The 16,780-nt window shown below is 39.2% G+C and overlaps 1 protein-coding gene across 1 annotated transcript; it reads right to left on the bottom strand.

Annotated features, from left to right (window-relative positions):
• Nucleotides 1–13,772: 13,772 nt before the first annotated feature.
• LOC118826670 (cystatin-like protein) lies at nt 13,773–16,035 on the bottom strand. Its single transcript, XM_036597700.1, has 4 exons — nt 15,829–16,035; nt 15,200–15,310; nt 14,923–15,003; nt 13,773–13,964 (listed from the first exon to the last, which is right to left on the bottom strand). Exons 1-4 carry the CDS (start codon nt 16,015–16,017, stop codon nt 13,884–13,886), a joined length of 462 nt encoding a protein of 153 aa, XP_036453593.1. The 5' UTR covers nt 16,018–16,035; the 3' UTR covers nt 13,773–13,883.
• Between the last annotated feature and the right edge of the window lie 745 nt (nt 16,036–16,780).

Genomic DNA, 16,780 nt, shown 5'->3' on the forward strand with positions numbered 1-16,780 from the left:
TTCTTGGCCAGGGCTCACTTGGAGATTTTTAATCTCAATGTGAATATCCTGGTTAAACAAAGGAAAAAAAATGCCATCTTGTATCTGTGTATAGCTCTTGGAGTCTTATTTTGTAAATGCCAGTTGCAGAAGTTGCGTACTGTACCTCTAAAAAGTGCCTTACTTTTCATTTCTTCACAGCTGGCATGCACTGTAACACAGCTCTATAACAAGAAAGCTGAGCTTGTTTTTAATAAATATTGTTTATTGCTTTAACTTTCTTGATTGTTTTAACATTTCTATCCAAATGTACATGGAACAAGACAGGACAAAACATTGTATCTTCAAAAAGATAACTTTACAGGAGAGGGAAAAACCTCCCTAACTTTGAATGGAAGTTAACAGAACAAGATTTTTCCCAAGTAATCTTGGACCATTTGTATTGGTTCATCCATCATGAAATCTTAAGACAATGTAAAGGCCTGGAGCTTTTCAAAATTTGTAATACAAAAAAGATAAAATTGAAGATTGGAGGTTTTAACAGTGAAAATCTGTTATTTGTTATGAAAGTCATCTGTCTAAAGTGTTTTTTTATATGGTCATCAGTATATTTTCCATTTCATTCACTGTAATCTGTGGAAAAAAGTATAAGCGTATAAATGTATAAGTGAGCCACATTATGCCACAAATACAAAAATAGCAAAGTGTTGACAAATCAACAAACTATATTATTATCATTATATCAGCAGTTCTAACCTTATCAATCAATGTAGTTATGAACTTATTATAGCTAGTTATTGACACAGATGGTTATTGAAAGCGCGTTGAACATGCGCAGAGTGTTTTTTAACTGCTCATTTGGTTAGATGAGCACTGACGGGCCAGCCCCAAGCTCACCAAACAAAGACTGCTAGGAAAAGTAGGTAGCCTACTGGCATTTACACAACAGGTACAGGAAGAGAATTGGAATGTATCAGACAGGCCTGCCACTTTCATATGTAATAAACATGCAACAATGTCAGTTACAAAGAAAAAATGTATATATTAGATGTTATACTGAATTATTGATCATGTCGTGCACTGCTCCACAGAGACATCTGGTGGCACCACGCCGGCCCTTTATGTAGAGAATGAGACAACAAAAAGCAGTGTAAGAAAAAAGCAAAAAGCAGGCTCTCATTCTCTTTCCACCACAGTAAGTTGGCACAATTAATACTGTTGGGCTTTCTGGCTAATTAGCAAAACATTTGCATTATGTTTGTTATGAAATCACATTTAAGTAATTTATTTAACAAATTTTACAAACGACAGATCCCTGATAGCAAGAGGATAGCGGGCCACTGCTGGCCCACTGAGGGCAAAGCTAGCGATTGCCACCAGGCTGCCCTAGCTTTTTGCTCATTGTTTTCAGAGTGGTCCACTTAAACAGAGTTTTTCTGTGTCAGATTTAGATTTCACCCACTTTTACAGTAAGAAGGCATGTGTAACAAAAGTACAGTAAAACAAACAACAGAGAAATGGCGCTTTGAATTATTGTTTCTTGAAACTGCTGCAATAACATTTTCAGTGACTGCAAGAAAGTTCATTTATAAATCACATACGCCCAACACTGTAGGAGTTTTACCTCATCTTTTACTCATTGTCACTAAAAATGCTCAGCTGCCCCTCTTTGAGGGCCTGTAGAAGCACACTTTTACTTCTGGTGCCTGACGAGCTGTTCAACACCACAGTTAGCAATATATTTGGAAAAGAATGTGTTCATGTCCAAGCATCTGTTTGTGCTGAGAGACCCAGTTAAATCAAAAGTTATCATTCTTCATAACAAGAAATGTAGATTTGTTTTAATCATTATTCTTTCTATTGTGTTAGCTATTTTAAAAATAGAGTAAATTGAATCAGACAACTTAAAATTTAAGTGTCCTTTTATTGAAAACCACACAAGTAGGTTTCAACCACACGTCTAAAGTAACTTATTTTATACAGTCATCTCTACATTTTCTGCTTCATTCACAGTTGAAATTAGTGTCATTCCATGTTCAAGTGTGCAGCTTCAGAGGTCTCAAAGTCAGAGACATCCAGGACATCCAGTTTGCAGCTCATTATTCTCAGTTTTCTAAGGCATTCCAGATCCATGTCCACGGATGTAACCAGATCAATCAGACATATTTTTACTTTTCAGTAGTCAACAACAATGGGTTATACGTTTATTCCGGTAGTTATATGTATTCCAATATATACTGTAGCTACTGTTCATTACCAGTAGGACGTGCATTGTGTACAGATAAATTCAGAACTTACTTTCTTGACATCCGTTTGTTTTGCACAGTCAATTAGTTTTTCACCATTTTGGGGTTTACACACAAGACAGTCAGTCCAGGGCTTTATAAAATAAATGAGAAAATGTGTGTTAGTAAGTGATTTGTAGTGTCTGTCCTTTTTCTCATCTCAACATGTTCAGAAACACAGTCTGTTTACTCAGAAAATGGACCTTGGCTAGTCAATGTTTAGTACGTGATCATTTGACTTTGCATTCAGCCAGTAAAGATATCATACACACCATTGATGTCCAAAACCTTTCTGTTCATCCTTCCTGCATGTGGTGACCATCAGACGCACATTTACATATAAGTCATCATCTGCAATCTGTGAAAAAGCATAAAAGTGTCCAAAATAAAGACATAACAGTACACATATCACATAATCTACTGCTCTCTCTCTCTCTCTCTCTCTCTCTCTCTCTCTCTCTCTCTCTCTCTATATATATATATATATATATATATATATACACACACACACAATGCCAAACCACATTCTGCGTGTATTACGGTAGTATTTCTCCTTATTAAAAGAGTCTAGGTGCTAAACTGGCCTGCCTGCAGTCCAGCCCTGTCACCCACTGAAAATATTTGGCACATTATAAAATGAAAAATACCACAAAGGAGACCCCGAACTGTTGAGCAGCTGAAATCCTATATCAAAGAAGAACGGGAAAACATTTCACTTTCACAACTACAGCAATTGTTCTCCTCAGTTCCCAAACGCTTAGAGAGTGTTGTTAAAAGAAGAGGAAAGTGGTAAATATGCCCCTGTCCCAACTTTTTTGGAACGTGTTGTTGGCATCAAATTCAAAATGGGCATATATTTTTCAAAATCGATAAAATTTCTCAGTTTCTGAGTTGTTGTCTTTGAACTGTTTTTAATTAAATATAGGGTTTAAATGATTTGCACATCATTGCATTTTGTTTTTATTTACATTTTGCACGGTGTTCCAACTTTTTCGGGAATGGGGTTGTAAATTAACTAGTTTTAATGACTCAACCATTGAAGTTATGAATGTTTTGTAAAATGTTCACATTCTGATTACCGATTGCTGGCAACTGATCTGAAATCTGAAGCTGATTAACCATAAACATTCGGCCATAAATAAGTTGGACTGCTGAACTTTACAGTTACATCATTTATGCAGCGTTTACAGATGATGTCAAGGATCTGAAACAGCTATTTAGGTTATTTAATTCTAATCCACATAGTAAACAGGTGTCACGGATTCTTCCTTTGTCCCTCTGAGTGTCTGTTTCTTCCCCTCTGTTGTAGCCATGTGCCTTTTTGTTTTCTTATACCATGTGCTTTTGTTGTTGTTGTTGTTCTGTGTCTCCTCCCTGGTCCTGCCCCCTTGTTATCTGCTCCACCTGTCTGTGCTCTGCCCCTCATTAGTCCCAGGTGTTTCTTATTTTCCCTCAATGTATTTATATCCCTGTGTTTGTTCAGTCTTTGTCTTGCATTGTGGATGTTTCTCTGTTGATGGTTCCTTGTCTCTTGGTTTTGTACATTTTGTAGTTTGATTTTGTTTTTGTCATGAACTTGTCTGTTTTTCAAACTTCTACTCAGTTTCGGGACTCTAAGTTTAATTTGAATAAAAGCAACTCGCATTTGCATCCCGCCTCCTCACCTCAACCGTTACAACAGGCTTGTCAGTGTCTATTGTCGGAGTGAAATAACACAACCTAAGCTGTCTTATAGATGGGCCTTTAGCCTGTGAGCTGGAGCTTTAAATCCTGAACATTCTTATAAAATAATTACAGCCAGATGTAGCTGTAAGATGTAGTGAGATCTATTCACATTGATCACTACCATACAAGCTGTTGTGATTTTGTGATGCTTGTTTTTGTCCTTTTTCACACATAAAAAAATAATTACACAATATTATTATAAACTGAAATAATTCAATTAATAATGAATTTTAGAAAGTAAACATGAAAATGTGAAAAAGATTTTCCTTTTCAGCCATCAGACACAATATGTTATGTTTGGAGGTGAAAATGTGTGTATATATATATATATATATATATATATATTTATTTATATAAAATTACTCCAGGGTTACTTCCGTGTTGACCAATGTGTGCAAGCTAACATGCTTTTGTAGTTACTTGCCTATAGCTACATGCAGTTCAACACGGCTAACGTCGGTGTTGTATCCGATTCAGTTCCCCCTCAAATTCATGTTCCCTTTGACAGTCAGGTCTCTGGGCGCGTGCATTCACTGAACAGATAACAATGCCAAGCAACACTGGAACTACGAAAAGGTTCAAAAAAGGTTTGTATGGCAGCTGTTTACACCCAATCTGCGACAACGGTACAAAAAGTATTTATCATGACGATTGCTTACTGTTTATTCATATTGAAAATATTATTTATCACGAAATCTCAATTATGCTGTGTTATCTTGGGTCAACATGTATTCTGGATTGGGTGAAAACATGCGGCTGTTCAATCTTCCGATCAGCGTGAGCTCCTGAGCCGAAAGGCAATGAGAACTCTTTGCTCCACGTACTCGTCACCACCCCCGCTCTCTTTTCAGTGAGTCAGATGAACGTGATCACAAGATAAGCAGACAGGAAAAATGTAGGCAAATCCATCAAGCAGTACATTTGGGGATAATGAGGGGACGGAGGCGGGATGTCCCAAGAAGATTTGTGCCAAAGAACTTGTTGGTTGTGCTTCGCAGCCCTTCCCAGAGAGGATAAATGTGATGATTGAGAGCTTGGTGAATGATGTGTCTTTTGAAAATGTAAGTGAATTATCTTCTATTGTCATCATATCATCATGTGTATAATGTTGATTTCCATTTGAGACCTCAAAATTGAGTTGGACCTTCTTTTAGAGCCTCTGCGAGTCACGTTAGTATGTAAGTACATATGAAGTGACCTGAAAAAAAAAAACCCTGTGGAATCCAACTTGACCCCTCTGACTTTTTTAAATAATCATTTCAGGCTTTACAGAGCAACTTGTAGCAGTGCAGACTCACCATATATATTTTTTTTTGTCCAAGCGCTCCTTCTTACAATTTAAACAAAAAAACTTACATAGTCCAGCTCAGAATCATTTTCACCAAATGTCCACTCTCTTATAGGACATTTTTATAACTATCTCAACATGTTTAGGACACATTATTTATAACATCTACATCTCCTAAGAGACTTAGTGTGCCTTAAAGTAAACTACATGAATGCAGTGAATCCGCATAGTACATTGTCTTGTTATGGCTCTATGAAATACCATTAATTTTCATAATAAAAGTAAAGATTGACAGAATTTGTTTCCAGTCTTTTAAATGTTCCCCCACTCCTGTCTCTGCAAATTATATCAAACGTATGCATCATCTTTAATATTATCATTGAATCAGGATGAAAACTATTCATGTAACTGGATGAACCACAAATTAACAGGGTGGACAAACCATGATGGTCAGAAACTAGAGGCATGTCATTAACATAATCTTTCCCATGTCTGTGAACCTGGATCAAACAAACATGCTTGAAGCTTGGAGGCAAAGAATTGACATTTAAGGGACCTGACTCTTTTTCAGCTTTTTTACATTTTGTTTCTGTTTTGGATTTTTTTTTTACTTATTTAAGTCATGTGTGACGAAAAATACAATAACACAAACAAAAGAGAAAAGGCACTTTAAAATGTTATTTTTTATTGAAACTACTGAAATACCATTTTCAGAAAATGCAATAAATGTTTGGGTGATGAATTAAAATTTTGAATGAATAAATTAATTTGTAACTCACACTAATCCAAGACTATAGTGGATTTTTCTGTTCTTTGACTCAAGGCTTTCACTAAACAGGCTCAGCTCCACTCCCTAAGAGCTTGTTAAAGCACACTGTTACTTCTGTTACCTGACAAGCTGTTCAACAGCATGGTTAGCTACCTATTTGGTTAAGAATGTGTTCATGTCTAAGATAAAAATTCTAAAATTAGTCATAAATGTTTGCTAATAATGTATAAATACACACAATAATTATTTTATAAATACTTTGTGTTCAAACATATCATTCTCTGTGATGCAGTTTTGTCTGTTAACTAGCTATTGTGTTAGCTATTTTAATGCATATATAAAGTCAGACAGCTAGAATAAACTTAGAAAGTAAGTGTCCTTTTATTGGAAACCACATGCTCCAAATGTATGAATGATTTCTTATGTAGGTTTTAACCATTTGTCTATAAGTAGCTGATTTTATACAATCATCACTACATTTTTTAAAATTTCATTCACAGTTGGAATTTGTGTGTTTCCCGGTTTGTGTGTACAGCTTCAGGGGTCTCAAAGTCAGACACATCCAGGACATCCAATCTGTGGCCCATCATCCTCGAGAAATCAAAGATCCACCTCCAAGGTGGTAATCTGAGGGAGTGGGACAACTACTCCGAATGTGCTCTCTCTGTAATAAGATCAATTAGACATATTTTTACTTTTTGGTTGTCAGCAACAATGGGTTATACATTTTGTCTGGTAAGTGTATGTGTTCCTATATATACTGTAGCTACTGTTCATTAGCAAGAGGACGTGCATTAGATACCAATAAATTCAGAACTTACATCTTTGACATCCATTTGTCTCGCACAGTCAATTAGTTTTTGCTTACACACAACACAGTTAATCCAGGGCTTTAAAAAAGAAATGAGATGAAGTCTGTGTTAGTAAGTGATTTGTAGTGCCTGTCTCTTTTTTCATAACAACATATTCAGAAACACAGTCTGTTTACACAGTAAGTAGGAGAAAATGGACCTTGGCTAGTCAATGTTTAGTACGTGATCATTTGACTTTGCATTCAGCCAGTAAAGATATCATACACACCATTTTAGGTTTTTGTGTAACACATCCATCTTGATGTCCAAAAAATTTCTGTTCATCCTTCCTGCATGTGGTGACCATCAGACAAACATTTACATATAAGTCATCATCTGCAATCTGTGAAAAAGCATAGAAGTGGGCCACATAAATCTCCCACTAATATAACAGCAAAACAAGGACATAATAGAAAACAACAAATCTTGTTCATAATCTACTGTTCAGACAATATATATATATATACATTATATATATATATATATATATATATATATATATATATATATATATATATATATATATTGCGCATTTAAGTTTGTTTCCTATTTCTAGATTTTATTAGAGAGCATGTTGTACTTGGCAAATAAATTAACTAGTTTGTTTTAATGACTCAACCATTGAAGTTATGAATGTTTTGTTCACATTTTGTCTGATTACTGATTGCTGATCTGAAACCTGAAATCTGCAGCTGACTAACCATAAACATTCTGCCATTAAAAACTTGGATTGCTGAACTTTACAGTTCCATCATTTAATTTCACCTGCAGAAAATAACAGACAGAAAAAACACTTACTTTCAGGTTTGGCAAGAGGCTTTGACAGGCAACATGATCAGGACCCCCAAATTTTCCATTGGCCTCTTGCTGTGCCTTGTTAATGTGTGTTCTGTATGAATCAGGCAAGTCCCCATAGTTCCTCCAATGTCCATGCAAACCACTTGAGAATCAACAGTGAAGGGCAGGGGGCTCTCCTGCTCTCCCACCACAGTGACTTGGCAGTCGCATGCATGCAAAAGGCTCCACTTGGCAGTTCTCTTTAGTCTTCTGGGAACAGTGGTGGACTTCTTTAAAAATGAACTCACTGCTATACTAAATAAGATAAAATAATTTACAATGACCTGAATGTTGGTAAAATATCCACATTAGTTTTCTTCACAGTTAGCTTCAGTGTTGTGAAGCTCTTTCAGAGGGGAAATGTAAGCAACCCAAACAATTTGACGTCCTCCAGTCAAAGCCCCCACCACTCCATTATTATTTAACTACAGAGCTGTAGCCTCAACTTCAGACCCAGAAAAGAAATTTCAGACCTGTAGTTTCAGCTCTGTACATGTTCACCTTCAGTGGCATATTTCAGCCGCACTTTCAGTTTTATGATAAATGAGCCTTACATTTAATCCCTTACAAAAAAGAACTGTAGTAATTTGACAAGAAACTTTAAGATTCTGTAATGCAGTATTACAATAATAATCTATAATATTCACTTGTGTAGCATCTGGTAGTAAATATAGTAGCCATGTGATAAGGTTTCTCTACAGACAGATGCTTCTCCTGAACAGTTAAACTGTTGAGATGTAAAAAGTTGTTCAGAGTGGATTAATGTGAAGTAGTTCATTGTAGAGAAACTGACTGACTCAGATTTGTTTTTAGATCTTTTCAGATTTCTCAGATTTCAGTTCTCCTGGCTCACTTCTCTCATCATACACTCAAAAATGTAAAACTGATGTTCGTACATGTTAAAAAAACTAATCACATTGATTAATTGAACTGAATCATTTTTAAAATGTACTTTACGTGTTAGCATTGAAAGGACGTAATTAATCTCAACTTCAAATCAGCCAGTCAAAGAAGTCAAAGCAAAGAGAATGAATTGTGTTTTCCAATTCTCATTTGATTTCCACCTGCTATTACGAGATGTACAACCAAACAAAATAGGACTTAAAATAGGTTATATCCCACATTACTCAATTGTTTTCAGTTAGGAGAACTTTTTTGGATGATTTCACATGTTTAACGGGCATCGTTAAGTTAAAAATTATTGTGTTGAAAGTTAGCCTGTTGCCGCTAGCAGCTAGAGAGATCGAGGCACAAGAAACAAGGATTTACTGGCTCCATCTGTTTGCGTTTTGGGTGTGTCTTTACCCATATTTTATTCACCATCTCAGTGTTGTCTTTCCTCCTCAGCCATGTTCTCCTAAGCTGCCTGCTTATATTAGATAAGATGAGCTGCTCAGGCTTGTTGTTTGGTTGTGACAGCCTTTTTTCACGCATCCCTCCGGCTCTTTTACAAACTCTATTTCCCAGAACTCCCTGGGCAATCATGTGGCTGTGGCTCCACCACCATCAACCAATCAACGCTCATCCTCACCTGAATATGGATCTGTTTCACCTGTTCTCTGTATCATGTGATCATACCTAGTTAGGATATAAGCCCAGGCTTTAGACTAGATCTATGTGAGGTATTGCTTCTTGCTTGTTGTCATTGCCTTACTGTGTATCAGACTTTGCTTCTGTATTTTCGACTTTGCCCCTTTTGTACCCTGTTTGCTGGTTCCTGTCCCTGTTATGTTTTCCTTTTTCTTATTTGGATCTTCCTGGCTTTGACCTCTGCCTGTGACCACGATTTCAGATTGCGTATATATATATATCCCTTCCTGGATCGGGGCCTTGTCGAGGCGGAAGGGCTTGTGTGGTCTAGGGATCTTCAGAGCTAAGTCGTTGGGAGCGGTATGCTCCTGGTAGGGTCTCCCAGGTCTGGAGTGAAGACCCAGACTAACTTGATCCAAAAATCCTCTATAAAAAATGGACACGGACAATCGTGTACCCTGCCCGGGAGAGGGTCACCGGGACCTACCCCTGGAGCCAGGCCTGGGGGTAGCATCCTCCGGTGAGCGCCTGGTGGCCGGGCAGCCCACGTAACCCGGCCGGGCTCAGCCTGAAGAGGCAACGTGGGGAGACCATGTGGGCCCACCACCCGCAAGGTCCAGCATGGGGGAGCAGTGCAGTGTCATATAGGCAGTGGGAGATTGCAGGGGGGGCCCTGGTGGCCTAGGCCCCTGCAGCAGAAACTGGCTCTTGGTACGTGGAATCTAACCTCACTGGGGGGAAGGAGCTGGAGCTTGTGCGGGAGGTTGAGAGTTACCAACTAGATATAGTTGGGGTCACCTCCACCCACAGTGTCGGCACTGGAACCAAACTCCTTGATAGGGGTTGGTCCCTCTCCTACTCCGGGGTTGCACAGGGTGAGAGGCGCTGGGCGGGTGTGGGGATACTCACGAGTCCCCGGCTGGCAACCGTGCAGTTGGAGTTTGTCCTGGTAGACGAGATGGTCGCCTCAGTGCGAATTAAAATCGCAGAGAGGAAAACTCTGATTGTTGTGTGTGCCTATGCACCAAACAGCAGGTCGGAGTATTCGGCCTTCTTGGAGCAAGTGGGGGGCAAAAGGGTCCCACCTACAGACTCCATAGGCTTACTGGGAGACTTCTATGCTCATGTTGGCAATGACTGGGAGACCTGGAGAGGCGTGATTGGGAAGAACGGCCTGCCCGATCTAAACCCGAATGGTGAATTGTTATTGGACTTCTGTGCCAGGCATGGATTGTCCATAATGAACACCAAGTTCGAACACAAGGATGTTCATGAAGTGTACATGGTACCAGAGCTCCTTGGGTCATAGGTCAATGATCGACTTTGTTGTCGTTTCATCTGACTTGGGACCATATGTTCCGGACACTCGGGTGAAGAGAGGTGCTCAGCTGTCAACTGATCACCATCTGGTGGTGAGTTGGATCAGATGGCAGGGAAGACCGATGGTCAGACCCGGTAGGCCCAAGCGAATAGTAAGGGGGGGGTTGGGAACGACTGTCGGAGGCCCCTGTTCGGAAAGATTTAAACTCCCACCTCCAGGAGAGCTTTTCTGATGTCCTGGAGCAGGTAGGGGACACAGAGTCTGAATGGACCCTGTTCAAAACCTCCATTGTGGAAGCTGCCAAGCGTAGCTGTGGCCAAAAGCTTGTTGGTGCTTGTCAGGGCGGTAACCCAAGAACCCCCTGGTGGACACCAGGGGTGAGGGAGGCTGTCAAGCTGAAGAAAGAGGCCTTTAGGGACTGGATGGCCCGAAGGACTCCTGACTCAGCAGATAGGTACCAACAGGCAAAAAAGGTGGCAGCCGCAACGGTGGCAGAAGCAAAATCCAGGGCGTGGGAGGAGTTTGGAGAAGCCATGGAAGAAGACTTTCGGTCGGCCTCAAGAAGGTTCTGGACGACTGTCTGGTGACTGAGGAGCAGTCGGGGTGGCTGCGCCCAAGCTGTATTCGGCAGGGGTGGAGAAACTCTGACTTCAAATGAGTATATTGTCGGTCGGGGGAGGAGCACTTTGAGGAACTCCTTAATCCGGGAGACATGCCTCCCTCACGGGAGTCAGGGCTAAAGGCTTCTGGCGTGTCAAGCTCCATTTTCCTGGTGGAGGTCACTGAGGTAGTTTGCAAGCTCTTCAGTGGCAAGGCACCGGGGGTGGATGAGATTTGTCCGGAGATGCTTAAGGCTCTGGATATTGTGGGGCTGTCGTGGGTGGCACGCCTCAGCAATATTGCATGGACCTCGGGAACAGTACCCTTGGACTGGCAGACCGGGGAGGTGGTCCCTATTTTTTAAGAAAGGGGACCGGAGGGTGTGTGCCAACTATCGGGGTATCACACTGCTCAGCCTTCCTGGGAAAGTCTATGCCAAGGTGCTAGAAAGGAGAATTCGATCGATAGTTGAACCTCGGATTGAGGAGGAACAATGCAGATTCCGTCCCGGCCGTGGAACAATGGAACAGCTTTTCACCCTCTCACGGATTGTTGAGGGGGCATGGGAATTTGCCAACCCAGTCTACATGTGTTTTGCGGATTTGGAGAAGGTTTACGACCGCGTTCCCTGAGATATCTTGTGGGCGGTCATCTGGGAGTATGGGGTGCCAGGGCTGCTACTCCGGGCCATTCAATCTCTGTACTCCCGGAGTGAGAGCTGTGTTTGTAGACTCGGCATTAAGTCGGACTCTTTCAGTGTTAGCGTTGGACTCCGCCAGGGTTGTGCCCTGTCTCCACTCCTGTTCATGATATTCATGGACAGGGTGTCAAGGCGTAGTCATGGTCAGGAGGGCATTATGTGCGGAGGCCGGGGGGTGGCGTCTCTGCTATTTGCAGACGATGTTGTTCTTTTGGCTGGTTGACGATGATGATGATGATGATGACATATATATATATATATATATGTATATGTGTGTATGTATGTATGTATGTATGTATAATTTTGTTGTCCTGTCTAGTATTTCTGGCGACCTGCCCAGGGTGTATTCTGCCTTCCACCCAATAACCGCTGGGACTGGCTCCAGAGCCCCCCGTGACCCTGAAGGATAAGCGGCTTAGAAAATGTGTCTATGTATTTATTGTATTTTCTGCACTCATGTCCTGTTGTCGTGTTTTTGCACTCTATGTAGCCCTGTGTAAAGTGCTTCTGTTGTGTGTTTCATCACGAGGCATGAAAAACAACATTTCATTCAATGGATACAAATTAAAATAAGAAACGAGAAAGACCACTTGACTTGACCTTAGAGAGGCCATGACTTACATACATACGTACATACTACGTCAAGCTTTTTTATTTTTAAAAAGGGTTACCTTCTCAAAGTGACCTGCAATGCAAAGTCCCAAATTCTAACATAACATTTACATGCTCATCATTGTTAGCAGAAAATGTTTCAAAATTCCAGTGCTAGAGTCAGTTGAATTACCTGTAGGTGCAGTGTTTACAGATGATGTCAAGGGTTTAAAACAGCTTTTCAGGTTGTTTTATTCTAATCCACATTAACCTCACATGAGTGAACAGGCTTGTCAGCGTATGGTGAGAGTGAGGTCACTAAGCTGTTGTATGGATGGGTCTGGAGCCTGTCAGCTTTAAATCCTGAACATTCCTACATGATAATTACAGCCAGCTGTAGCTGTAAGATGTAGTGAGATCTATGCAAACTGTATCACTACAATACAAGCTGTTGTGATTTTGTAACTGTAAACATGAAAATGTGACAAAGATTCCTTTTTCATACAACACACTTTTTCTTTAAGTGAAACCTTGCACTTTGTTTATCAGTGTTCTTTCAAACATTTCATATCATGCTCTATAACAAGAAAATACAGTGGCTTTTTAGTATTAATTATTTTTATTATATTAAATATCTTAAAAACAAGACTGTGAGATTTTTCTATTTCAAAATTTTCTGCAATTGTAAGTTGTGTGTTTCCAGTTTCACATGTGCAGCATTAGGAGTCTGAAAGTCAGACACATTATTTTCAGTTTAGTTCTACTTCCAACATAGTTCCACTTGCATGGTGGTAAACTGAACACCTATTTCAAATGTCTTTTCTCTGAAATAATAACAATTAGACATATTTTTATGTCTCAGCTGTCAGACACAATCGGTTATATGTTTGATTTGTATGTATTTCTGTAACTACTACAGCTACTGTTTGTGAGCAGATGGAGGTGAAAGATGCTGTACGCATGGATATATTCACTATACACTGATGAGGCAAAACATTATGACCACCGGCACAATATACTGTTGGTCATCTCACACTACCATGCTTTTTGCTCATTGTTTTCAGAGCGGTCCACTTATTCAGAGTTTTAGATAAAATGCGACAAAATCTCATTTCTCTTTTATATCTTTCTGTGTCAGATTTAGATCTTTACCCACTTTTACAGTAAGAAGGCACATGTAACAAAAGTACAGTAACACAAACAACAGAGAAACAGCAATTTCAATTATTGTTTATTGAAACTGCTGTAATAACATTTTCAATAACTGCAAGAAAAGCTCATTTCTAACTCACATATGCCTGAGGTGAGTTATGTATGTAGATATGTAGAAGCACACTGAGAGTTTTGCTTCTGGTAGTCAAGTCAAGTCAAAGTTTATTTATATAGCGCTTTTTACAACAGGTGTTGTCACAAAGCAGCTTTACAGAAAAATCTGGGTCCAAGCATCCATGAGCGTCGCCAACGGTGACAGTGGCAAGGAAAAACTCCCTAAGAGCAAGAGAAAGAAACCTTGAGAGGAACCAAGACTCAAAAGGGGAACCCATCCTCCTCTGGTCGACACCGGACAGCAAACAGCGTTAGTATAAAATATTAGGACACAAAACAGGGAAAAACAGGCGGAGCAATGGTTAATAAGATAGTTTTAGTTTATGTGGCAGCAGGAGGGTCAGTTCATGAGGGTGAGGTTTGCACAGCATTCTGCAGCATGAAGCAACCTGACAAGCTATTGAACACCAATTTTTTTTATTTGGAAAAGAATGTGTTCATGTCTAAATTAGCATCTGTTTGTACTGAGAGACCCAGTTAAAACAAAAGTTTCAAAAAGTAGCAGATGTTTGCTAATATAAGTGTGTAATTTATTGGGCTATTTAAACTTTGTGTTCAAACATCTCATGATTCATAACAAAAAATGTAGTTTCGTTTTTTTAATGAATGTTCTTTTTAATGTTTTAGCTATTTTAAAATAAGAGTACATGGAGCCAGACAGCAGGAATAAACTTCACATTTAAGTGTCTTTTTATTGGAAACCATATGCCCAAAGTGTATGTGTGATTTCTTATGTATGTTTCAACCACACATCTAAAGTAACTTATTTTATATAGTCATCACTACATTTCTACTACTTCATTCACAGTTGAAATTTTGTGTGTTTCCAGGTCCATATGTGCAGCTTCAGGGCTCTCAAAGTCAGACACATCCAGGACATCCAGTCTGCGGCTCATTAACCTTGCTTTTCTAATGCATTAAAGATCCACCCGCATGGCGGGAACCTGAACACATTTTTCGAATGTGCTCTCTCTGAAATAAGATCAATTAGACATATTTTTACTTTTTAGTTGAAAGCAACAATGGGTTATAGGTTATTTGGATGTGTTTCTGTAACTACTGCAGCTTCTGTTTATGACTAGTAGTATTTGTATTATTCATGGATAAATTCAGAACTTACATCTTTGACATCCATTTGTCTCGCACAGTCAATTAGTTCTTCACCATTTACTGGCTTACACACAACACAGTCAATCCAGGGCTTTAAAAAGAAATGAGAAAGTTTGTGTTAGTAAGTGATTTATACTGCCTGTCCCTTTTTTACCTCACATGTTTAGAAACACAATCTGTTTACACACTGATTAATAAGTAAGTAGAAGAAAATGGACCTTGGCTAGTCAGTGTTTAGTACTTTATCATTTGACTTTGCATTCAGCCAGTAAAGATATCATACACACCGTTTTAGATTTTTTTGTAACACACTCTTTTCTATGTCCAAATCCTTTCTGTTCATCCTTCCTGCATGTTGTGACCATCAGACGCACATTTACATAGACGTCATCTTTAATCTGGGAAAAGCGTAAAAGTGTCCACATTAGTCTCCAAATAAAACAGTAAAATAAAGACATAACAGTAAACAACAAATCACATATTCATTACAAATCTTGTACCATGAGGAGAGGTTTGGAAATGGTTAAAGAAACACATTGATAGATAGAAAAATCACTATTTTTTGTATTAATGTTGTATTATATACATATTTTCCCCCAATATGTTAAACTCAGCCAAAAGAATATAAAGTGCACATAAGAATTTGCAGAACATTCTATATTTAGGTTCTTCTCTATTTCTAGATTTTATTAGAGCGCATGTTCTGTTTGGCAAACAAATGCCTGATCATTAAGGTTATGAATTTTTTGTGATGTTCACATTCTGATTACCGACTGTTGGTAACTGATCTGAATTCTGAAATCTGCAGCTGATTAACCATAAACATTCTGACATAAATAAGTAGAAGTTTGCTCAACTTTACAGTTACATCAAATTATTTCAGCTGCAGAAAATAACAGAGAAAAAAAACACTTACTTTCAGGTTTGGCAAGAGGCTTTCATAGGCAACATGATAAGGACCCCCAAATTTTCTATTGGCATTGTATAGTGCCTTGTCGATGTGTGTTCTGTATAAATCAGGCAAGCTCTGGTAGTTATTCCATCCCTGAGCAGAAACCAGCAGAGTCACTGCCGCCAGCGGCAGCAGCTTCAGCACAGCACTCATCTTGCTTGTTGTGTGTGGATCGGAGTTCTGAGGTTTTTCTCAGAATCTGAATCTTTATAATGGGCTGAATGTTGGGAAAAATATCCCCTTTAGTTTTTACACAGGTAGCTTCAGTGTTGTGAAGCTCTTTTAGAGGGGAAATGGAAGCAACCCAAGCAAAAGGACTCCCCCATTCAAAACCCCAACCACTCCATTATTATCTGTAGAGCTGTAGTGACACACTTTCAGATCCAAAATTTCAGACCTGTACTTTCAGCTCCGTACATGTTCACCTTCAGTGGCATATTTCAGCCACACTTTCAGCTTTATGAAAAATAAACATCTTACTGTAGTAATACAAAAGGAAACTATAAGATTCTGTAATGCAGTATTACAATAATAATCTATAATATTTACTTGTGTAGCATCAGGTAGTAAATATAGTAGCCATGTGATGAAGGTTCTCTGCAGACAGATGCTTCTCCTAAACAGTTGAACTGTTGAGACTTCCCCTTATCACGGGAAGGGTGTTCTTAGGCAAGACGCGAAGTGAAGTGCCTAAAACTCCATTCCCTGTGATAAAATCACAGTAGCGCGCGGTCTCAAGTGTCTTCTTGCTTTGATTAAACAGTGGCCAACATGAAATATGATAAATACACGTTTTTCAGAAAATAATTTAAGTTATTATGACTAATAATCGACATAAACAAGTATTCTGCCGAGAAATGTAGTTCCTTTAGAGTATGGTATCATTGCCAAGCAATAATGTACTGCTGAATGAGGA

This window comes from Colossoma macropomum, unplaced genomic scaffold, assembly GCF_904425465.1.
Source record: "Colossoma macropomum unplaced genomic scaffold, Colossoma_macropomum, whole genome shotgun sequence".
Lineage (NCBI taxonomy): Eukaryota > Metazoa > Chordata > Actinopteri > Characiformes > Serrasalmidae > Colossoma > Colossoma macropomum.

Excerpts from the sequence above, each read along its gene's own strand:
- LOC118826670 (XM_036597700.1), bottom strand. The coding sequence starts at position 16,017 with ATGAGTGCTGTGCTGAAGCTGCTGCCGCTGGCGGCAGTGACTCTGCTG. Across the intron at positions 15,004-15,199 it reads TTACAAAAAAATCTAAAACG|CCCTGGATTGACTGTGTTGT; the intron begins GTGTGTATGATA and ends TTCTTTTTAAAG. Across the intron at positions 13,965-14,922 it reads GACAAATGGATGTCAAAGAT|GGAGTTTTTCCTTGCCACTG; the intron begins GTAAGTTCTGAA and ends TCTTGCTCTTAG.